We start from the raw sequence: 25663 nt of genomic DNA, 5'->3' as shown, positions 1-25663 counted from the left end.
ATTCAAATCACTCTTTTTTTTCCTTTTTCCTTCAAACATAATAATAATAAAAATAACATTATTCATTTTAAAAAATACACAACACTCTCCAACATCAATCACCATATCTCTATCATATACTCATAAGCATTTTATTATTTACTTTCCCAATGCTTACTTTTTAAACGTAAAATTACACAATACATTCGCATGATTTTCGCTTTATTTATTAAGAAAAATAAGCAATATTAAATTTGCTTACCTCATTATATTTTTTTTAACGTAGTAAATATATTAGTAAATTTTTAATGTAATAAAAATAATAGTAATTTTTTTAATCGTAAAAATAATAGAATTTATAACTTAGTAAAAATAATAGTAATTCTTCTTTAATTATTTTTAACGTGACAAAAATTATATATATTTTTTAAACGAAGTCAGATTTGTCTCTTATATCATTGTTTATAACATATTCTAAAGATTATATTAAGTTTATTTAAGAATTTCGTCACTGCTTAAAGTAGAGGAAATAATTTTCATGAATTATTAATGCTAAACTATGCTCTATGCTGATTCACAAGAAAGATATCAAATAAATAAAATATATTAGTAATTTATATTTTATATGATTGCATTATTTATGCAAAATATATCTATAAAATATTCAATAAGTAATCAAGAAAAACTGACCTTACGAGTTCCCATATTAATTTTATTAAAACTGTACAATGTTATTTAAATTAAATGAGTGTTATGCTTAAAATCTTAATTTCTTCTTACATTTTTAGCTATTCGCCGATATATAAAAGCTGGTTAAAACCGGCTATTAAATATTAAGCCGACATAGGACACAGTTTTTTATTTTTCTAACAAACACTTTATACTGGGCTCCATTTTTTTTCGCACCAGTTGTTTCTGCTGGCCAAACGCAGTTAAATCTGATCCTGCTTTCTAATTTAAAAGGAATGATTTAATAAGTTTAAACAACAATGTAATAAACAATGATAAATGAAATATTAAAATATTTTTAAAATGGAATGCATGTTAAGTCCTGATTCATTAATTGATAATCCTTACCTATACCACCAGATTTTACTATAATTAAAATTAATTTTTTGACAAAATTAAATATTGATCGTGGAATGGAAATCATACTCTCTTGTAGTGGTCAGGATTTAGCACTCTATAGATGTATTTGTAGAAGGTATTCTTTTATACCATATGGTTTCTAATGCTATTTATCAAGAAATTTTGCCATTCTAATATTATAAAATGCCTAATTATATTTATACTTTATAGCAATAAATTATATATCATAACTCAAACGATTAAGCCTATATTGTAAGTTAAAGTTTGCTTAATAGCTAATTAAAATATTTAAGAGTTCAAGAATGGGCTGAAAAATTTGGTGAAAATATATATGATATCTCTGCAAAAGCTACTGCTTTAGAAAAAATAACCAAAGTTCAAATGTTATTTTATCTTTAATATATATGTGTATATGTGCAGAATTTTATGGACAATGGTGCAACTGTTATTAAACTGGATGGATTAGATGTTGTTCAAACTATGGCAAATCGTATTGAAGTTATGTTACAATCAAAAGTTGAAACTGTTAAAGTGAACATTATATGTTGATTATGAGCATTATATTTTTATATAGCGATTAGTAGATACAGCAGAAGAAGCTTATAAGGAACACATTAATGATTCAAATATTAATGTATTGATTTATATTTATTATTTATTGTATAATATCATTTTAGATTTCATATTATAATGCAAAAGAAGTTTTGGATGCAAACTCGGTTCAAAATGTTGAAGGAAAAATGACCATGATATTTAAACCACATGAACAATTTGATAATATTCCAATTAACTTAACATATAGCACTATACATGTACCAACAAATGTATATAATGAAGGTTTGATTATTTCCTTATATTATTTATTATTTTAAAAAAGATATTGAGGTGCTCAATAATATTGCATGGTCAGATAAACTGAACAAAGTTTTTTTTGATAACTATAATAGAGACAGAACATTGATATGGCAATATTTTGGCAGTGAAACAGGCTTTTTTAGAATGTTTCCAGGTAAAAATATTAAAACAGAACTCTAAAAATTTTTTAAAATAATCTATCAAATATGAATGTATTTTAAAATATTTATTACTTTAGTTCTACAACACCCTTGCCCACCCAATGCTTATCTTATTGATGAAAAATATATAAGTATTTATTTCCCATTAATGTTATTCCCCCTAATCTATAATAAATATAGTGCCACTCATAAATACTTATAATAAAATTTTTGTCAAAATTTATTTATCATAAAATTAAAGATACAATCCTAATTTTTAGATTTAAAAATATTTATTAAAATTTTAAATCATCGATTGATATCTCAACCATGTTCTGGCATAATATTTATTTTCTATTACTATTACTATGATATAATAAATTGCTATTTTTTTATGAAAATTTAAGTCACTACACAGATTTAACAATGAAGAAATTTCATCCCTAATTTTATGGGTTTTACTAAATATATATTTTATTGATTTAATTGGTTTTAAAAAAATAATCAAGATTTAAATCAGTTGAGATACATATACTATCAGGGATGCGAACCCAGCAAAATTTTTGCCCTGGTTCGGTTCGGGTTCTAAGGTTAAAAAAATAAATGTGTTTGGTTCAGGGTTGGTTCAGGGAAAGATTTTTGAACTTGGGTTTAGTTCCGGGTTCAGTTAAGGTTTAGGAATTTTTGAATTGATAAAAAAATATTCTATATTTAAATCATAATTAGAAAATTAGACATAAATTTGGTATAAAAAATAAATTTTTTATTTTATTTATAAGCAAAATATAGTTAAAAATACAAAGCATAGTCATGTATAGATTTAAAAAATTTTATTTTTACGTATTTCTTCAAATTAACAATATCCAATATAATAATTTTTACTTTGATTTGTTCACTTTCATTTGCCACTAATTAATAATCTTTGAGAATAAGTTAAAGATTATAGGAATCTTTGAGAATAAATTTAAAAAAATTTAAAAATGGAGTAAATGAATTTAGTTGTTTAAAATTTATTAACATTTCACTTAATTGGAAATTTTGAAAATATTATAAAATGTCAAGTAAATTATTAATATTTATATTTACAATTATACAAATATCTTATATTAATTTAAACAATACACTGAACCCGGTTGAACTCGGGTTCAAATAAAATTCCTGGGTTCGGTTCAGGGTTTTGAAAATTTTATAAACGGGGTTCAGGTTCGGTTCAGCTTCAAATTTTTTCCCAAAAGCCCGGATTTTCTTTACCAGGTTCAGGTTTGGTTTGAACCCCTGTATACAATCTTGTTTTCCTTATTCCAAAAAAGGGAAAGTGTGTGAGATCAGATCAGTTATGACAACGCTATCGTCATTTGAATAAAATTAGATGGAGACAGGGAGGTAGTTTGGATTTGGGTAGGATTTTAAAAAGAAGGATGGAGGGTGTAAAATCATCATTGGCTTAGGTGGGTTTAGAAGTCCCTGCTCTAAGCCCTAGAAATATGTTGCTTTTTTTGGAAATTATTCATTTTATTTTTTTAATAGGCTTTCTCTTTTATACTTATTTTTATCAAGATTAAATAAATGTAAATATCTTTAAATTTAAATATAAAAAAAACAACTCTATTTTAATGTAATTTTATAATTAGCCATAAATTAGCTTTCGTATTCAAAGAAGATAATCCCTTCTATGTTGGTTAAAACTTAATTAGTTTTCATCTTATTGAGGTTTAGAAATATATTATTTTAACGAAAAGGCATTTATTGACTTTTTTATATTAAAAGGAGACACTAATATCCTATTCGAAAAGTGTATAACTAATAAAAGTTTTAGTTTTTAAAAAAAATGAAATATTATATAAAATACGTATACCTTTATTTTTCACTTTTTTTAAAAAAAAAATTTATAAATTTCCTATCTAATCATGTATTATATCACTTGCCACTTTATCGAATCGCGGGAACACGGGGAAAAAAAATTGTAGGGAAAATCAATTACCGGGTGAAAGATTTGGCAATAAAAATCTATAAAAAAGAAAAATTGCGGAATAAAATATTTCGGAACATAAATCTGTTATTACAGTATATATTCAAAAATGAAATAAAGCGATTATTTATGGTAATATTTAAGGCATAGTATTGGCCGGTCAAATTCAGTCAATTTACCAAAGGAGTATTTTACCTGATTCGGTCAAATACTCTAAAAAATATTAAGAAGAAAAAAATTAAAAATATGCTTGAAAAAAAGATATAAATACACATTACACAATGCGGCGTATTTATTGGGTCCCAAATATCAAGAGGAGTATCTCACATTGTAAATTTAGTGTAATATATGATAGAATACAAGAGTTAGGGCATTTTACAAGGTGGTGTTGATCAAATGGCTCGGCCCAAAAGATATTTTACCCAAGTTGCTTGGCTCAATTTTTTAGCCAGATCCGCTGACTTGGCTATAGGCGGGCTGAGCCTTGCAGATATCTGATATCCGTTTTATCAGTCGACATAGCATTTGTAAAAATTGCTTAAAATTCCTTTAAAAAAATATAATAATTTTTTTTTATTTCTTCCAAAATTGAGGCTTAAATACCTTTTATCCAGGACGTTTTAGCGATTTGTCAGTGCGTTATCACTATAGGCACGATAGTTTATTCGAACACGAATATTTTCTTGATTAGGGGAAACCGGTGCCATATGGCAAGAATTTTGAATTTTTGCGATATAATTTTTTTCTAATCACAGAATAAATATTAATATGATTTTTTTTGGTGTGCTTTTAATTAATTCTAGAGAAATTCTGATTATCATTTTATCTTAACGAAAGATCATTTTATATTTTTTAAAAGAATATATGTTATTTCTTTTAATGGCCCGCGCCCGATTTTATTCCTTTAAAAAAATAAGCTCTAATCTTGACCTATTTGTTAAATTTTTAAGCTCTGGTCAAGCCAGACCCAATTTGAATCGAAGTTCGGAGGTGTTTGCTGAGCTTTATTGAGGCAAAAAATTATCTTTTCCCCTTTAATTACTTACCTATTGGATTGGATGGATATATACTTGCACAATTAAAAATAATAAAAATTATTGACCTTAAAATATTATAACCCTTAGTTTAGTGTTGTATTGTATATTTTGGAAACAATACCAATTAGAACAAGCACAAATGAAAGGACCTTTTCTACATTACAAGGATTGATATTTATCTCAAAGGTACATCTTAAAATTGATTGAATGGACTAGCTTTACTTAATATACATCGAGATCCAATCCCCAACATAGAAAAAATGATGGAAAAATTGGGGCAATCTCAAAGAAGATAAATTTTCATTTATGAACAATATTTTGATTAACTTTTTAAATCATCATATAATATATTACTCTATATTTTACTGTGATTTACACTTTAATAGCTATAATATCTTTTAACAATATTATATACGTTCTTAAATATGTTGTATTTTCCAATATTTTATTATTTGTTTTCGAAATCATTTTTTTTTATAATATGATTAATTCTAATAAGTTTTATATAAGTTTAGTTCTAATAAATTTTTAATGCTCCAGAAAAAGTCATTTCAATATAAAAAAATTATTCCCCGTGTAGAAAATTCCTGACTACGCATCTGAGTAGTAGGGATCGGCCCCAACTGACATGTAAAAATTTTATGCCAGGTTTTTCTGCCCCCCGCTTTTAATAATATTTCCTAGAAGTTTCCGGCCATGGCCTGAATAATTTTTTATAAAGGCAAACGGCTTAAATTTACCCTATTATCAGTTTTAAGGAAACATCTTTAAAACTTGCCCGCCCGTAAAAATATTTTGAACAATTTGTCCGGCTCAGCCATAAATTTTTTTCCCCGCCTGGGTGGCGCCAATCTTTAATAAAAATAGTTGTATAGTTATTTTTAAGGAATCTAGCTAGAAACCTTAATGGGCCTTAAGTTTTGCCCAAGCCCGGTTCAGGCCTGCAATAAAATTTTTTTTAGCTCCAGGCCGGCCCATATCTAATATTAAAAAAAAATTCCAAGCCTGGTCCAAACCCATATTCAAAAAAATGAATTTCTTGTTTTTAATAAAAATAAACAATAATGAAGTGCATTTAGGCAATCATTTTATTATTATTAGAAGAAAAAAAATATGTTTCTTTAAAGTAGCAACTGTCTTAAATAAGTAAAATTTAAATTTAATAATTCTAGGCCCAAGTCCATTAAAAAAAACTCAAGCCCTTTAGTAAATATGACATTCCTGCGGGTCGGCGCATATGAAGGTCTCTACTTCCTGAAAATTTTAAATGGGAGATTCCCTATCTTATTCTTAGTTTTGCGTTTTTAGGTTTTAGCTCCAAAGTCTGATATTTTATTTTATTAAGATATGTCCTAGCGAAAGAATTGCCAGGTAAACGTATTATTATTGAGTCGGAAACAATATTAAATAAATGCATTTAATATTAAATTTAAAATATTGTTCAATTTTTTTTGCTAGAACACCTCTATTTAAATATAGCCGTTTAATAAATTTTCCGTATTCATAAAGTCTTAACAAAAAAATTATAAAATCAAAATTAGTTTTTATAATAGATTTACTCAATGACCAGGAGTGGAGTTACTAAGAAATATAAGGGGTAGGGTTAGGTCAAATTAAAACCATCCCTTTTTTAGCGGTACATTTTTTGGCTAAAAATTTTTCTTCTTTACCCAACCCGCTCTCCTATTATGATGCGAGATCAAGTGTCACGTGACCAAGTGTTAAAAAAAATCTTTTAATTTAACCAATTTTTTTTTTCAAAAATTAAAATCGATCATATTTATATTTTCTAAAAATATATAATAAAAAAAAATATTTTGATTTTATTTTAAAGGATTTAAATTATCGGAAAAAATCCTCGCCTTTTCAAAAATAAAATAATTTTTTTTTTCTTTTTTAATTTTTTTAAAAAAATGTCTTAATTTGTTAAATCGATTTAGCAATAGTTTGATAATGACTCAACTAGTGTTGGGAAACGGCTTCTATTTTAAAAAAAAAGGCTAACCCGATATTTTAGTCAAAAATATAATGCAAGCCTGGAGATTTTTGCTTTTAGATAGTAGAATGGCTTGATCATCTATTAACAAAAAAAGCTTGCTTAATTTATTTGTTGGCTTAAATATTGGGTATGCCGTTTTTAAAAATCGAGCCGTTTAACAAAACTAGGCTCAAACACAAGGAATTTTTTTTAATTGGATGTGATATATTTAAATTTGAACAAGTATCTGAAGTAAGGAGTAGGATTTAAAGGTTTAGAATGTATGGGATAGGATTAATTAAGGGTTTGAGAGATATGGGTTAAGGGGTGGGATATATTATAAATGGTTTTTTTTTTAAAAATAAATAATATTTAATCAGTTTTATTAATAACCTGTTAAATATGATAGGTCATGTAATTGTAAATAGACGAATAGAAATTTAAATAATTGAGAATCCAAAAGTTTTAATATCTTTTCGAAATCTCGTATTGGTATAATTATAATTTGACATTAAATATAATTATGATCCTGGGAAGCCCCCTTTTTCTTTCTTATCAATTTAGAAATTTTTTTATTCTGGTTTGATATAGATTAAATTTTTAAAATAAAAATCGGTCAAAATGGAAAGTATCAGCCTATACCGATAGTGACAATATTGGAATTGGCTTGGTTTATATCAGACACAACATATAACCAGAGTTTTATTTTACTCATAATAAATTATTATTTTTTACTGTTTTTCGAAAGGGGCCAAAAAAAATATTGTTTTTCGGTCCAAGTACTATAGTTGAGTAATGGCTAAATATCGGTTAATTCGGCTCAATATTCAGGCACTTGTCGAAGATAAAATTAAGGCGTTATAATTATATTAGTTTTTCCCAAATTTGAACTGCTATCTTTTTAAGAAGAACCCAAAGAATTTTATCTAAAAACTTTGTTTATCCGATTTTTTTTAGCCGGCTAAAAATATAGTAATAATTTAATGATATTTAATTTTTCATTTTTTAGGTATAAAATGGGAACTTGATAAATCGAATATTGATTTATACGATTGCCGCGTTAAAGATTGGTATAATAACAATATACTTTCCTTTATTTTAAATATAAATCTTGCGTTTTTTAATAAATATAAATATAGATAAATATTTAAAAGATTTAAAAAGTACCATAGTGGTTTATGAGAATTGTTTGATATTGGGTGAGGTTCAGTAAAAATAGGGTGGTTATTTTATGCGGAAGTGAAGAATGGAAAAACTCAACAGGTGACGCGCGCTTTTTATTTGCTCCTATCACGTGTGTTACTGTTAAATTAAACGGTGTTTATTGACTTTTCAAAATGTTTAGATCTTTGTTGAGTATTGAAGATAGAAAGTCATCTAATCATTATAAATGTAGAAAAGTTAATGCTACCTTGTATTTTATGTACTAGTAAGGAAAGGGAAAAGATTATGAATAGAAAATCATAGGAATTGTGCTGCTATTAAGATGTTAGGAAGAATTTTAAAGTTATTGGTTGAAATTATATGATAAATAAAAAAAAGGATCTTGGTCGTTAATTAAAAAATCATGAGTAGATGATCTGCAAAGTATTTTTTTTTCTTCTTATATTTTTGAATTAATAATGATAAGATAAATTAGGACAGGACAGTATGGTGTCTGACTTTATTATAGGTTAATAAGAAGAGAAAATTATCCTAAAGTTATATTAAGGGTAATCGAGCATTTTACTTATTAAAGAAAACCTTCCGAAAGATAGGAAGGAAAAAGATAAATTTTTATATAAATAATAGCGTTCCAGAAATTAATGTCCTACAAATTCTATTTATTTGTATATTTTTATCAATTTATAAAAAAAATTTAAATTAATAACTAAGGGTTGATTATAATAATAATATAAATTTAATATCAAAAGTTTTGTTTCATGTGTTTTTATTTTAAAAAAAACTGAAGGTATATACAAGCAGCTACATCGCCAAAAGATCTAGTCATCTTGTTAGACGGATCGGGAAGCATGACCGGTTTAAGAATCGAAATCGCGAAACTTACTATCGAAACTATAATGAACACACTGAGTGACGATGATTTTTTCAATGTCTTACAGGTATACGGTCGGACATATATTTTATTTATTTATTATTGTACAAATGCTAAATATTCGTATAATTAGCTTATAATTTAATACTTTTCTAAACTATTTTCACTATAACTTACCCTCGTATTTTTAATTTTTAGAAGGAAATTAATAATTATTCTCTCTGCTGGTGCTGCACTAGGAGTTGTTGTTTTTTTAAAAAATGAAAAATGGCTATTATCTTAGCATGTTGTAGACCGAAAGAAATACAAATTTCCCCACTTGTATTTATCATAAATAACTCTATTTTCCTTAACACTTTAATTTCCACTTTTTATATGTATCATTTTGTCTTAAAATAAATACTGTAATGAAAAATTCATAGATTAGCAAAGAATCTTCCCGGATTTATTTATATATTTTTTCTACTACACGTTGGCTCTTTTAAATAATTTTGGCCATTTTATTTTGTAAATAGTTTTAAAGGGAAAATCGAAAATAGGGTAATGATTTTGTAGCACACAATTTGATGGCGATATATATATCCACAAAATTACTTTCGCTATTGAGGCATAAGATTTTTATTAAACCATTTTAATAATATATATTTATATATAATAGAAGAAAACAATAAATTAATATTAATTTTTAATACTACTTTAAAAATTATTTTGATATAATTTTTTTTATTTACCACAAAAAAAAATAAAAGAATATTCATTTGTAACCAAAATATAAAATGACTTCTTTTTTTTAAGTCCAGAATCTTTTTTAAAAAATTCTAAAGTTTTAAAATTTAAATGAAATCGTTATGTTAAATTTTAGAATTATATTTTGGATATGTTTATTTTTATATTTAAAAAAATATAAAGTTTCAAAAGTTTGCGCGTATTTTTTGATATTTTGGATTTAAGTCTAAAGTAATGTTGATAAAAAGCCCGAGTTGGATATTTTTAAAAGTGGTCGATAAGGAATTTAGCCAAATTAATATCATGTAAGCCTTGAGATTAGGCAAATTTAGGTTCAAACTTCTCCTATATATGATTAAAACCTCCAGGCTCACATAATATAATTTTGGATAAAATCTTAATAGGGCCGTTTTTACAACCCAAATCGTTATTTTTAACAATATCACTAAAAAAAGTAATTCGCTATGTCTTTCCCTTTTTATAATATAATATATTAGTTATATTTATTCGAATAAAGAAACAATAGAACGGAAAAAAAATTTAACTTTTGAGAAATACGCGTTTTTTAAGAAAATAAGAAATATAAGATGTGAATACATGATCAATAAATCGCTAGCTAAATATCTGAAAATATTTAAACGAATGAATGCTTAAATGTTTTATCATATAATGATTTTTCCTGCAACCCCCAACCGGATTTTTTTTACTAGTGTGCTTGTCTCAGTTTTATGTTTTATACTATACTATAAAAATTCATTCTTTTTTCATCCTTTCCTGCAGTTTACCGGAGAATCTATTTTCGTTGAAGGCTGCTTCAATAATACCTTAGTTCAGGGAAACGAGGATAACAAAAATGTAAATATATGTTATAATATGGCTTTGTTTTATATAATACTTAACTAATAATTTTTCTTTATACATATATATTATAGAGAATTAAAGAGCAATTGGAAAACGTATACACCAAAGAGATAGCGCGATTCGATGTAGCTTTAATCAAAGCGTTTGAACTCTTAAATTCTGTAAAAAAAATTCTCCATTTCTTCAATTAACTATAGTATTAATAAGGTTCTCTAATCCAGAGATTAGAAACCATTTAGATTTTAGGCTATGTTATTGAATTTTTTTAAGGTTCTGATCACAGAACAAAACATAAATACTATATAAAAAATTATCAAAAAGTTTGTTTGCACGAGATTTTTGATCAAATTTTACCTAAAAATAGCAAAATTATTTTTTTAAATAAAAATTTTTCAAGTCTCAAAATTTTTTTTTAACTCTGGTTGAAAAGGATATTTTTAAATTTTTTTTGATTTAAAATAAATTATCAAATAAATTATTACCATTTTTAAAGCCCGTAAATTTATAAATGAATTTAAGGAAATAATTACTAAACCGAAGGCCCTCAAGAATATAGAACCGCATTTTTTTTAAAAATAGATTTTCAATTTTTTTTCTAGGTAATTACTCGGTTCTGGTTTCTAAACTTAGTTTTTGGTTTATTTTGATACAAGAATTAAAATCTTGTCATTTTAGGAATCCCCATTTTACATTTAAAAGAATCCCTCCATATGAATCTTCTTGGTCCAGATGACACAATATCTTTTTTTTATAAAATTGATTTTTATATATAAATGATTTTAGGTACAGTTTGAATCATTTGAAAAAAAACAATTTTTGAATATATTTATATTCATTTATTTCAACCATTTTTTTTTATTATTAGACCAGAGAACAGAATAGAGGAACAAATTGTAACCAAGCCATCATGATCATCACAGATGGCGCACCGGAAACGTACGAAAATTTATTCGTGGAGTATAACCCTAATAAACGCGTTTAATTTTTTAAAAATATTATCTTTCTTAATATAAATTTTTGTAATAATTAAACATAAAATAGGTACGCATTTTTACGTATCTGATTGGGAGGGAAGCTACCGATAATGGCCAATTGCGATGGATGTCTTGCAATAATAAAGGTTATTTTTTTTTCTTCTTTCAAATATCAAACAGCGATTGGAAAAGCAATTTTATGATTTTTTTAAAAAAACATTTTATGAGACATTTTATTAACTTTAAACAGTGTTTGAAATGATCTTCTAAACATGATCTTTTAAGATTTTTTAAATAAATATTTATTTGGAAATGTTCACACAGGGTTTTTGATCAAATTTTACCTTAAAATTACAAATATTTTATAGTGTTTTATGAACACTTTTTAAATATCATATATTCTAGGCCGTTTTTCTCACATCGCTACCCTGGCAGATGTTCAAGAAAATGTTCAAGTATAATATAGACATTTTTTTTTGTAAATACCAATGGATTACTTCAAAAATAATATTATTATTTTTTAAATAAAAGGAATATATTAAAGTTATTAGTCGTCCAATGGTTATAGAGCAAGAACACGTCACAATTTGGACAGGAATTTATCACACGAAAGCGGTACATTAATTATTAAAATAAATTAAATATGTATTGTTTTAATTTTACTAATTTATACATTTAAGGATCCAAAAACTAAAAATTGGTTGAACCTTTTGGAGGAAGAAATGGACAGTGATATGGATGTAAATTTTCCTTGATTTTAATTCATTTTTTTAATTATTTTTTTTTGAGTTATAAATATGTGCATAAAAATCTATAATAAATTTGCCTATAATCCTATTCGTCCTAAGCATAGTTGGGTAATTTCTAAAAAATGGCTAATTCGGTTAGATCTTTAGACGCATGCCGAAATAATCTGCTAAACACTGGAACGCGAGTTAATATACTTCCGCTTTCTTCACAGTTGAACTATTTTCCCTAAAAAAGATCTAGTTTTAGCCATTTTTTTAGTTGGCTAAAAAGGGGGGGGGGAGGGGAAATAAAAATAGAGCAATTTATCCAAACTATAATTTAAATTTAATCCCTAATATTACAAAACTGTGTATTTTAAATATTTTTTTATTATTTAACTAAGACGATTAGATTAATGACGTCAGTAGCCCAACCCGTTTTTGATAGAAAAAACGCCTCGGTATTATATGTATTGAATATTAAAATATCAATCATAATTTATTTTTCTTTTGTAAATGTGGCATTAACTATTAAAAAACTATTTTATAGTACGGAGAAGGCAATCTTTTAGGTGTGATGGGAACCGACGTTCCCATCGAGGAACTCATAAAATTGACTCCGCAATACAAGGTTTATTTACGATGTGCTCATATAAAATTATTTAATTATATTAAATATGCAGTGGCCTCAAGAGCTCCTCTTATTTATAAAAGTCATGATTAACATTTTTCAATTTTACCGATCATGTTTTTAATCCTTTTCCCCACTTTAAAATAAAAATTTTATAAATTTTTACGACTTTACTGATATTACGTTAATAAATATAATAATATGTATTACCCCGCATTCACAGTTAGCGCGAATTCGTGACCGAGAATACAAAATCCGTATTTTTTATAATTCGCCGCGAATTCACGCTAATATGAATGAGGGGTTGTGGGGGTTCACGGAATCCATAGACATTCGGAATTTATTTACCGTTTTTTTTTTGAAATTTCAAAATTCTGATTTTATTGAAAATTTATTTCATGTAAAAAACTATAGATTAAGTTATACCTTTTACCCCTTAGGAATTTCTAACAAATTTGAAGGTAAAATTTTGAAGTACTCTTTTAAAATTGAATTTATATTAATGTTTCATGCTCGAAAATATCCAAAAATTTATAGGGTAGGTTTACTCTATTTCTATTCACATACTTGAGTAAATGTTCTAGTAAAAATATCAGACTTTTCAAATTTAAAAATTCCAAAATCCTACCTTCAATCTCAATGCGGTGGGGGAGTGACAACGACTTCTCGCTCCTAATTGAGGTTTAAAACGTTCCTTATGGTCTGGGTTTAAAATATAATCACCGTCTCCTCGACCGGGTTGTAATCACGTAAAAGGATTGATATCAGAAAAGGCATCCGATTGTTATAATATCCCTAATGATTACAACCAAGCAGCCGGGGGGGGGGGTATAGCTCCCATCGATAAATGATTAAAAATTGATAAATACCTGATCCCCATTTGGATTTTGAAATCCCATACGACGCATAGAGTATATTATAATATTCTTAATATAGTTAGGACCAAATGGGTTTCCTTTCGCGATTACGAACAATGGCTATATTCTGTTTCATCCTGATTTAAGACCCATGGTAAAAATCACTTAAAATCTTTTTTCCCACCCGTTTTTTCTTTCGGTTTTAAAAAAACTGCATTTGTTTTTTTGTTGACAGTATTTGTTTTATTGTTGGTTCTCTTATAACGTTTTTTAAAGCATATTTTTTGTTGATTTAATTAAACAATGAATTTTTTTAATTTAAAAAAAAAGTATGGAAAAAATATCAAACCTAACTATAATAGCGTGGATTTATCCGAGGTCGAATTTTCCGAACAAGAAAATCCTCATGGGCGCAGTTACAACATGAAGCTTAGGAAAGAAATGTTAGACCAAAAAACCGCAAATTTTACGATGGACGTTAAAATGCCTTTTGACCTTATGGTATTGTATGTTATTTTTTAAAAAAAAGAGAAATTAAATAAAATTTACAAAAAAAATTAAGAAATTACCAGCGACATAGAGATGCCAAATACGCTACCGGCCGATATCTGATATTAAGAAAAATATTATTAGAGATAGTAGTTGTAGGGGTTAATAAAAAGAGAATATATAATTCATCAATAATATCATTTATTTTGTAAATTTATGAAATTTTTAAAAATTTAAAAGAAATAGAAAAAAGAAAAAAAAACTAAAAGCGCCTTTATTTGTTTCTTACTTTCTTATCGATTTAAAAATCTTTAAAGAGATTTTTTTAAAAAAAATATATAAATTCATAGCTTGTGGATTTTTTTTTTTAAATGATGAGGGTTAATTATCGTTTTGGGGGATATCGGCCACTGGTATCAAATTGAAAAGATCGACCGTATATTTGGAAATTTCTTTATCCCCACCCCTTTGAACTAATTATAATTTAAACAGAACACATTTGTATCGGGAACTAATTTTTGTTAATTATTTCTGAACGACTAGCATTTTATAGAAATTTTTTTTAAAACAATAATATTCATTTAGTTTTCTATTTTATTTAAAGAAATATATATAATCGTAATTATTTGACATTAGGCCTACAAAAAAACGAATCGAATCGAATAATTGCGTTATTCGTATCAGTACGATTCTAATAATTTATTATTCGATTCAATTCGAAAATTTTTCTAAAGCTTATAAAAAGTAAATAAAATTGTAAACAGATGTGGATGTTTTAAAATGACGCTTTTAAGGATTCTCTAAACTAATTGTCATTGGTATATCAAAATTTACAGAAAATAAACGAAATAAAACCCAATGATTTCATATAACGTTATCCAAACAAATTGGTCAAAACACCCGATTTTTAGAATTAGAATTGCTTATAAAAATATCTAAATTATTTCCTCAATCTAATATTCAAATTTTATTAAAATTTTCAAAAAATGTACAATGATCCCATTTTATAAACATCAAAATAGAATACAGAATCTTTTTTATTATTTACTTACGATTTACGAATGTTAACGACAAAATAAATTTTAACGAAAAATTACTAATATTTATAAATAATCTTCAATAATTTGAAATAATACGAATAATTTCGAATAATAAAAGGTTTACTATTCGATGAATTGTTTTCCTCATCATTCATATTCTATTCGAAATTTCGAATCGAATTGGATTTCGAATAACAAATAATTCGTTTTAGGCCTTGACAGGCATAAAACACCGAAACCCTGAGTTTAAAAATAACGAATTTATATTTTATGCAACTATGTACATATATATATATATACTATTAGATTGGCATTTCATTAATTAAAAATGTCCACACATAGAATGGTTTACACTTCGACAAATCGTCCTTATTAATTTTTATATTAATGCACATAAATGTCATTTAAAGCGACATGTAAGTGGCGCTACAGCCACCTCTTATGTGATGGACACTTTAATATGCATTTAATGAATGCATCGCCAATCTATTAGGATATTTACATCATTTATTTTATGGCCAACATGTTATTTGGACAGATTAATGACATTTTTGCGTAAAAATATTTAATTTAAGAATGTTTAATTCACTTATGTTTAGGGCATGAAACCCCCCCCCCCCATCTCATCCATCAGAGCAGTGTTGTAAACGCATTCACATGAACGAAGTTCGTTTTTTTGAATAAAATGATGAACAGCGTTCCTTTTATTTTTGACGAACTTTGAGTGTGAACACGTTCCTTTTTTATGACGAACGCGTTCGAATTTAACGTTCGTTCAATTTAAAAAATACTTTTTATTTTTATTTATTTGAAAAGTTTAATATTTCCGAATTTTTTTTAAAAAAGTATTATTTATATTTTTTAATCGGCTGCGTATTTTCACATTTCAATTTTTTTAACACATAGTTTATTAATTTGAATATTATTGTTTATATTTTAATTTAATAGATTAGCATAAGCATGAATATTATTATTTTATCATAATCATCTGATTCTGAAAATTAAAAATCAGATGAATTAACATTGCCATGGCCAAATATGATAAATGTTTTACAGTAACATCCTATATTGAAGGAACTAATTCAATGCCTAAGTGTAAAATGTGCCCAAAAAGTACTATATTGTCAAAATCTTCAGGTTCCAATTTAAAACGACATTTTTAATATTAATTATTTTATATAATATAATATAACTAAGTAAAATCATTAAATTTGAAGAAAAAATGCATTTGGGATATTTGATCCCAACAATAACGATAGTTATTTTAAAATTAAAAAAATTTAGTGGCCTCAAATATGGTCAACCATTGATAGACGCCGTATTAAATGGGATTAATAAAAGGTATTAAACCTATCACTCCCAATTAATTACATATATTTTATTTTTTTTAAAGATTTGAACATATATATGAAGATCAATATGTTCTTTCTTCGATTATATATCCACTATTCAAGTTTCAATGGGCATGGATAAAACTTCCACAGAACTCACCTATTAAAAATAAACTTATAGCGTTATTAAAAAAAATGCTTAGAAAATACTAGAAATGATAATGCAAGAACTGTTAATTTCGAGATATCCTTTTTTTTGTCGAGGAAGTGGAGAATGGATTGGAGGAGGATAACTTATCTCAATTTTTTGAAGCAAATAACAAAACAATAAATGTTTTTAGTAAATTCCCCACGTTAAAAGAGTTATTTATTAAGTATAATACCGCAATCACCTCTACCCTTGAGCGCGTTTTTAGTATAGCATATGCCGTATTAACTGCCAAGCGTTCTTGTCTATCAGATGATAATTTTGAAAAATATTGTTATTAAAATTAATAAGAAAAATTTTTTATAAATAAAAATATCTTTTTATTTGATATATTATTTTGAATTTATAATTATATTAAAATAAAACTATATTATTTTTTAACATGGCTAATATTGTGTTAATAAATATAAGACATTTATTTATATTAAAAAATTTTAAAAAAAATTTATCATAATTTTGAAGGGTTCATGAACGTGAACGCGTCCCTCTTTTTTGAAAGTGAACTTGAACGTGAGCGCGTTCAATTTTTGTCAATGAACGTTTTTTTTAGAAATGTTTATTTGTAAAATTTAAAAAAATAGAAAATAAAACAATGTTTTTAAATTAGACGGGTTATTTTATTACTTATTAAGTCTATGGTTTTGTATAATTATGAATCCATTCGGAGTTTACTAGGATTCAGTTTCATCAATCATAATAATTCCTTTAATTTTTTTGACAAGTGTACATATTATTAAATAAGTGCTAATATGACAAATTTCAGTTTACAATATAAGGCTTATGGTAACGCTAACGTTTATAAACTTTAATAAATTTATATCTCAATTAATTTTATTTATTTATTTTATAACGAAATACGCGAAATTAATCATGACCTCAGAGGAGAATCGAACTCAGAACGAATCATTATTTCTTTACTACCCTGCTGAGAACTCCCTTTAGTTTAGGCATAGCCTTGCCCGATTATGGTCTTCATACTGTCAAAGGAATGTTGGAGATCCCCGAAATAGATATCGAGAGAGATTTCGGTGGGTCTCTATGGAAAGTTGTACCCGACTGGGTCTACTGCCGGTTACCGCACGAGGAAAATAAGCTGAACGATAGGGATCGTATCATACATTTTCTCAAGATGGCCCAAGCTAGTCAGTCGTCTCAAAGTCAGGAAAAGTTCCAGGACGACTATCGAGCCTACACCGGAAATTGTAATTTCATATACTATATATCTGCGCTAAAAGCTATAAGGGGGAAGGGGACATATATTTTTCTTCTCGACATTAATTCTTCCTAAAGCTCGGGTTGAGGACAGGCACAATTCAAAGTGCGAAACGTACTGTCAGTTACATTGCCTTATTTAAAGCGGTAGGGCGTGGGGTGAGGGTCAATAAACCGAAGGGGAGAATTTAACTCTTAATTTTTTTAGAAAATTTTAACCCATTCCTTTTTTCTTTCTTTCCTCTAAAATAAAATCATAATTACGCCACGGTTATAACCTCCTTAGTCAAAAATCTCATATATGATTTGTTTTAAATCTTTTTATTAATCCAAATTCCACCTAAAGAGGCCTTGAGATTTGAACTGCTCACTATATCTCTATTTACATTTAAAATTATTGTTTATTCATCAGGTGATAAAGAATTGATACTCAGTCTGGCATTTGATGCAAAAGTAACCACATCTATCTTAAACGATTGGTACACCACTAACGCTTATTCTAATTCACATGGCATCGAGATTGTGTTGATCGGAACGCGGTCTGGTTTAACTCGGTTTTATGAAATTGGTTCAAAAGGTTAGTGATTACTTTCTCTTTCAATTGAATAAAATAATATTCTTTGTATTTACGATTACCATTGGCCAACTATTAGTGTTGTTATGTTACATCAAAAAATAGTTTAACATACCAAATATTCTTTGACAATATAAATGTCATGTCATTTGATTCCCAATGTTACTTCCTTAAATTTTCTTGAAAAGGGATAATTTTTTAGTATAATTATCTTAATAAACAATTACATAAGAAATTATTTTTAAAACTTGTAAGATTTATTTATTTTTCGAATTTAATACGCTGATAACAATAAAAGACCAATCACAAGAAACCGAAAAATTTACTACGTCTTCCTCAACCACCTCTAAAAACAATCTCAATTTTATCGATAAACATGTGAAAACTCTGGAAGATTTGTATTACAAACGCGCTGATGCTATAGGGCCCAACAAATTTGTCTTTTCCGTCGATCATAACAATTTCCCCGATTATAGCTTTGCACTTCAAATTTTGGAGGAAGATTACGACGAAACCTATTCGAATGCCAATCATTCCACTCTCCCTGATTTAGATATTGTAACATCGTTTAGCCCTTAATTATTGCGAATACGGTAGTGAAATTCAACCGGACCGGTTCTGATCACTCCAAAACACTAAAATATTTTCAAAAAAGTGGTCGGCTGATTGAAATCTAGATATTTTGTCAGCCAAATCGGTCCGGTTAAAATGGTTAGTAAAATCTTCAGGATGGTAAATTTGTTTTTCTTCACCCTTTGGGATAGGTTTCAACTGGGAAATTTTATCTCCATCCTTTAGATTTTCTTTTTTCTTGCTAATTTTGATTAGGACCTTGTTTGGAGGCCTATTTTTTTAAGGGGGGAATCATCAGGTAAAATATGTATTTGTTTTAACATCAATTAATACAGGGAAACTTGATTTCATCCTTTGCTTCCAATAATTCTCTTCACAAGCGCACCAAAAAGGGTTCATATTATCCGGGTATATCGATTATGGCTAGTAGTCCAGTTGTAATAAAAAATAAAGACGAAAGTCAGAGCGCTACGGCCGCTGTTGTAGGTTTGAGGATGAAATTGGATAATTTAGCTAGAGTTTTCTACAACACCTCTACTATAGATGTATACCTAAATAAACATTATTATGAATTTTATTTACGGATTTATTTTTTTCTAAAAAGTTAGATGTATTGATAAAAAAATATTAAAACCTGTTAAAAACTTATTAATTAATTTTATATTATTGTAAAATAGTGTTTTGTGGAGGGGACAATTTGTTACCTGTTAGATGACCATGCCTACGTGATACTGTCATCAGCAAATAACCCACGGCATATAGGAAAGTTTTTTGGACAAGTTGATGGAAAGATAATGTTATCATTGTCGAACCATGTCTATAAAAAGTTAATTTAATTATATTGAATGATATGATTAAAATATTAGATTGGCTAAAAAGCAAGAAAACATTGTATGATATAAATTAGAGGTTTGCCGCTTTCCGCTCATGAATAAAAATTTTTGCCATGCCCCCCCCCGTATAGTTTAAATAGCCCTTTATCATTTTTTACTAAATTTGCTCTGTTCTGCCCGTAAAAATTTTACGAAGTCAGACTCGCTCTATAAAATCTTACAAAAACTCCGTGACGGCTCTTTTTTGTAAATTTCCGGCCAACCACATCTATCTAATTTTTTCCCTATGTCAATTAAGGTTCTTATATCTTTTCTCTATGGCTATATATTTCAATAACCGTTTTATAAATCAATTACGTTTGTATCAATATTGTGCATTTCATAAATAAATTGTTAAATCTTTTGTGACTTTACTATATTATTTATTTTATAGTAGTTTAGTTAGACAACTCTAAAAATACAAATAAATTGACATATTCTTTTTCAAATGGTATTTATCCAAAATCAAAGTATTCACCTGAAATTCAGAAAAAAATATATCAAAATTTTAATGCCCTAGCTAACCTATAAATATTTTAAGAAAAATCAGATATTTACGAGGCACTCCTTGATATTTTTTGATACTTTATGTATAAATTGTCTCGCTCGGCCAGAAGACTTTTAAAGCACAAATTGGCCGACCCGTTTTAATTTTTATTAAATTATCCTGACTCGCGGTTGACGGGTCGCGTTGATCTCTTATAAATATATACATCATTTATTTAAAGTGAACCCCAAAAAATTGAACTACATGACCCAAAAAATTAAAAATTGTGTTTAAAATTAAAATTTCATTTAAGTTAAAAATCCCTCTACCGGTTTTTATATAACCGCTCTAGATTTCATACCTTTTTTTATTTAAAAAAAAATTTTAAGTTCCAAATGGCACGTAAAATTATTTATAATTAAATAAAACCTTCGTCAGCACACTTCTCTCGAAACCGTTTCTATTTCCTAACCATTCACACCTCTTTAGGGTGATGTATCATTTTTTAAGTTCTTTTTAATGTTTTTAATATAAAATTTGTATATATACAAAAACACTATAAAACATATAAGTTTAGTGGTGATATCAGATTGCTTAAAGCACAATGCCTGTGCCTTTTATTTATTTCAAACTAAAATGATCTTATTTTTAAAAGAAAGATTTGATATATTGACCAAAATTTATTATTTTTCTGATTGGGGCCGTAATCCAATATAAAAATAAAAAAAATTTCATAAATCTCTATAATCATGAATGTGATTTTGGTATAAAGGCCGAGTGGCATTTTTTTGCTACAGCTCATGGAATAAGTCCGTGCGACAGTTTAGGAGGTATTACAAAACGGCTAGCAGCTCGAGCTAGTTTGCAACTGCCATATCAAAACCATATTTTGACACCAATGGATTTATTCGACTTTGCAACAAATAATATACATGGAGTAAATTACATTTTTGTAAGCAATAATGAATACAATAATATGGAAAATCATCTAGAAAGCAGATTTTTGAGAGCAAAAAGAATTCCGGGAACACAAAAATACCATGCTTATATTCCCCTTGATGAAAATAAAATTAAAGTCAAAATTTATACCAATTCTTTAGATAATTTAATATATGATATATTGTAAACATAATTATGAATTATTATATTATATGTAATTATGCATTTCAGAAAAATAAAGTTATAAATTGGTTTAGAATTATTTTGTCAAGTAATTTTCAGTCACAACATGTTAACAATTAAAAATAAAAAAAAGTTAGGGCCTATCATTTAGACATAATTTAAAAAAAAACATTATATCATAAGTATTCATTAAATGAAGATATTTTTGATCAATTTAAGCCATATAAAGAGTCATAACTCCTAGACCCTTTTTCATCCCAGGCTAGGATTTGGCACAAATATAAAGCAGTGTTATATCTATCTACGGAAAAAAAATTTCGAAAAAAAAAAATACCTTTTTTTTTCTATGGCCATTTCCGGTTTTATACATCCGGTTTTGGACATTCATCAAATTTATATCATATTTATTTTTATGTCATATTAAAGAACTATTATTAAGCTACATAATAAAATTTAAATTATTTTTCTAACTTAATTATTTCTCGAGATATTTGAAAATAAATGAGGCACATTTTGTCAAAAATGTACTATTTTTCCGCGCTTTAAACGCCCATATCTTAGCGAGTAAACCTTGTTGGGAGGTAAAATTTCATTTTTTTCTTAGTTATAGTTTATACTACCATTATGCAAAATTTAAGAAAAATTGAAGAGGGTCGGGTTGAGAATCGACTTTTTTTGGTTGTGATTTGATATGGAATTCACCATATATATTTTTTTTATTTTTATATATATTATTTTTTTAAAAAAAATATATTTCATTTTGATATCGTTTATGTTGTATTTTATTTTTAAAACGAAATCGTTTTTTAAGTAAAATTATTCACAAATAAAAATAAAAAAATTAATTTTTTAAATATATTTAGAGTCAACTTATTCGACTTTCAAGCTATGTGTGAAACAAAAGTTTCGGTATTCAGTTCATCTTTCAAAAATTTTAACATGAATTATCTTCAAATATGCGCGCATATTTTTAAAGTTTTGCTATTATGCTTCAAATATTTACTCAACTTGATGCAAATGTATTCTTCCCCATTAAAACCCTACGCGAAGGTTACTGTGACGTTGATAAGCAACATAATAGCGAATTTAAAACACATAACCGCATCCATTTTGTACATTTTTTACATCAATTTTTACGTATCTTCCATTGATCTTGTAAAATCTGCCAGTATTATTAGCACCTATTCCAATAACTCGAATATTCCATTCCTACCAAAAAACCCCAATATTAATGACATGGAAGAAGACGAACCAGAGTACGAACACGATATAAAAGAGTTTAGACCTCCTCATCAATGCGTGAAGAGGTTCAATCTGTTCATCTTGAACACGCAGTTGTTGGCCACCGAGGTTATAATAAAATAAATACTTTTATAATCTTTTAAATATTCAATCAATAATAATTTTAAAAAAAATAAAATAATATATATATAGTTATGAATGATATAAAAATACCAAATTTAAAATTTATATTGAGTAGAATTGATTAAACATTTAATTTTTGAATAGTTTTTTCATTCTCATTTCAATTTGAGAAAAAGAAAAGAAAAGAAGGAATTTTATCAGAAATGCTTTTATTTAATTATTTAAAGATTTTGTTTTTCTCGATATTTTACAAATTAAAATTTTATACATCTCTAAACTAATCCAGGGCCCCGTCTCTTCGATATCAAACTGTGGCGGGAGCGCTGCTTATTCGTCCATTCCAACGAAATACGATCGATTAAGGTTTTGCGGAAAACCCTACACGGTTAGCCTTGTTCCTTTTACCAATCTCCTCTTGGTGGTAGTTAGGAAGGCAAAATCTGGATTTTTTGAAGCTGGAGGCCACGATGGAATCAAGCCTAAAGGCAGGAAAGGGACCAGCACGCAATCCTCCTTGTCCGGCAATGCCAAAGAACCATATCAAGGTGTCCAAGACATATGTACCCTTTGCGACGATTTAACCTTTAACTTCCAACCTAAGTCGATATCCCTCATGCACCAGGAAGTTTTGGACGATAATTTTGATGGGAGCTACGACGAGGAGAGCGACGATATTATTAAGGAATCGGAAAATTCTGATACCTCGTCTAGTCATTCCGATGGTAAAAAAGATATACCTCACAAGAAGCGAAGGAGGAACAAATGCCACGGAATCAAAATGCACGCTTACCGACGCCGCCCTACGACTTGTTATTCCCATAATATTTTAGAAAAAGACGACGCTTGCGGTTCCGCCGTCTCTAATTTTTATTACACGCATCGACTAAAATATCTCACAATTCTTATTATTTGGATTATATTATTATAATATCCTTTTAGGCTAAGTCCTGATATTACTTAAATCTTTGAACATAAACTTGACATAATTAATTTTTTTTTATATCTTTTGACATTAACCCTGATATTTATTGTTTTAGAATTATAAAGTTCTGCGTCAAATAAGAATACCAAAAAAATTTTAGATCATTTTTAGTTAAGAAATTTAAATATAATCTTCTAGGACTCCATCGCATAATAAGTATAAAAAGTGCAATTTCTTTTTTTAAAAAATTTATTTTTGAGATTTTTTATATGTCAAATTTTTAATACTAATCATGTGCAAATAATATTTTATTTCATCAGAATAGATAATTTATTTATTTTGCTTATACAAATAATATTAATTATATATTTTTTTTTATTTTTAAATAAATTTCGCAACTATTTTATATAATAAAGTTTACGAAAACTCTTTTTTTGCATCCTTCCGATTTTATCATTTTAAATCAATTTATTGTTAGAGACCTGCTATGGTTTCGGTCACTAATGATCTGTCAACTTTATAAAAATATAAAATCAAATCCCTCATATCTATAGGTTAGTCAATAGTTTATTCTAAATTTCATTTTTTATTAGCTGTGTCCAAAATATCAAAAAATTAAATTCACAAACTTTCGAAATTTAAAAAAAATAAAAGTAAGCTACGTTAGCTTATTGAAAAAAAATCTATTTTTTTATTTGAAAATTTTATCCGATTGAAAGCAGGCGGTATGTGTTCTCTAGTTTGGCCAACGGAGTTTGGCTAGGTGTCTAAAGAGGAAGCTATCATAGACACTAGGCTATAAGATTTATATAGCTGCTTTCTCATTATGCGGATGATAATTTTGAGAATGCATAAATTTAATAATAAGATAAACCTTGCACTGACCCTAGAAAGAGCCCAGGTTGAAACTAGTAATCTTGTGGCAGATCAAATAGGGACTGAAAAGATCGAAATTGGTATAACAATTAAAGCCCTAACTGAAACGACTTTGTTTTAAGCAATAACAATAATCCCTGAAAACATAAAATATCGATGTTAGGCTTTGATGTACCCTTGTAAAATATGTCATAGGTAGAGAACTGCAAAGTAATTTTTTCGCAACCCGAGCCCGACCCGAGCCCGAATTTAAAATTTTTTTTTGTCCGAGCCCGACCCGAGCCCGAGCACACATTTTTTAATCCAACCCGACCCGAGCCCGACCCGGCAATTTAAGTTTTAATATTATAATAACCAAAAAAAAATTTATGTGTATTTATTCAGTTCAGCCACCTTAAATAAAAGTTTATTTGACGGCCATAATCTATTCAAGATATATATTAAGTTGCATTTTTAAAATTTGTAAAAAATATTATAAAACGATTAATATACAAGCGAATTTAAAAATTATAACGATTATATAATAAGCATCATTAATGCGAATATAGATATGATGTAAAAGTTAATAAATATATAAATAATATAATGAACATATTATATTATATATTGACCTCATCAATATCATTATCAAAATTATCACAAAGTGAATAATTATGATATATAAATAAAGAGGCGTCCAGTTTATCTGGCTTTAAACGAGTCCTTCTCTCCTCAAAGGCCCTACCAGCAGCTG

The 25663-nt window shown here is 27.3% G+C and overlaps 1 protein-coding gene across 1 annotated transcript; it reads left to right on the top strand.

The window, feature by feature from the left end:
- Positions 1 to 1210: 1210 nt before the first annotated feature.
- On the top strand, positions 1211 to 24321 carry LOC135927459 (voltage-dependent calcium channel subunit alpha-2/delta-3-like). The gene is made up of 26 exons (XM_065463450.1): positions 1211 to 1320; positions 1362 to 1443; positions 1489 to 1599; positions 1643 to 1702; positions 1746 to 1905; positions 1946 to 2077; positions 8057 to 8117; positions 8999 to 9149; positions 10589 to 10663; positions 10741 to 10830; positions 11535 to 11645; positions 11711 to 11789; positions 12049 to 12098; positions 12175 to 12258; positions 12324 to 12383; positions 12776 to 12832; positions 12922 to 13002; positions 13939 to 14013; positions 14190 to 14360; positions 17808 to 18129; positions 18552 to 18716; positions 19012 to 19271; positions 19622 to 19831; positions 19964 to 20112; positions 22631 to 23117; positions 23419 to 24321. Exons 1-26 carry the CDS (start codon positions 1211 to 1213, stop codon positions 24058 to 24060), a joined length of 4035 nt encoding a protein of 1344 aa, XP_065319522.1. The 3' UTR covers positions 24061 to 24321.
- The last annotated feature ends 1342 nt before the right edge of the window (positions 24322 to 25663 follow it).

Source organism: Gordionus sp. m RMFG-2023, chromosome 3 (assembly GCF_954871325.1).
Source record: "Gordionus sp. m RMFG-2023 chromosome 3, tfGorSpeb1-WG-v2, whole genome shotgun sequence".
In the NCBI taxonomy this organism is placed as follows: Eukaryota; Metazoa; Nematomorpha; class Gordioida; order Chordodea; family Parachordodidae; genus Gordionus; species Gordionus sp. m RMFG-2023.
The sequence above is the reverse complement of the archived record's forward strand: the minus strand, read 5'-3'. Positions and strand labels throughout refer to the sequence as shown.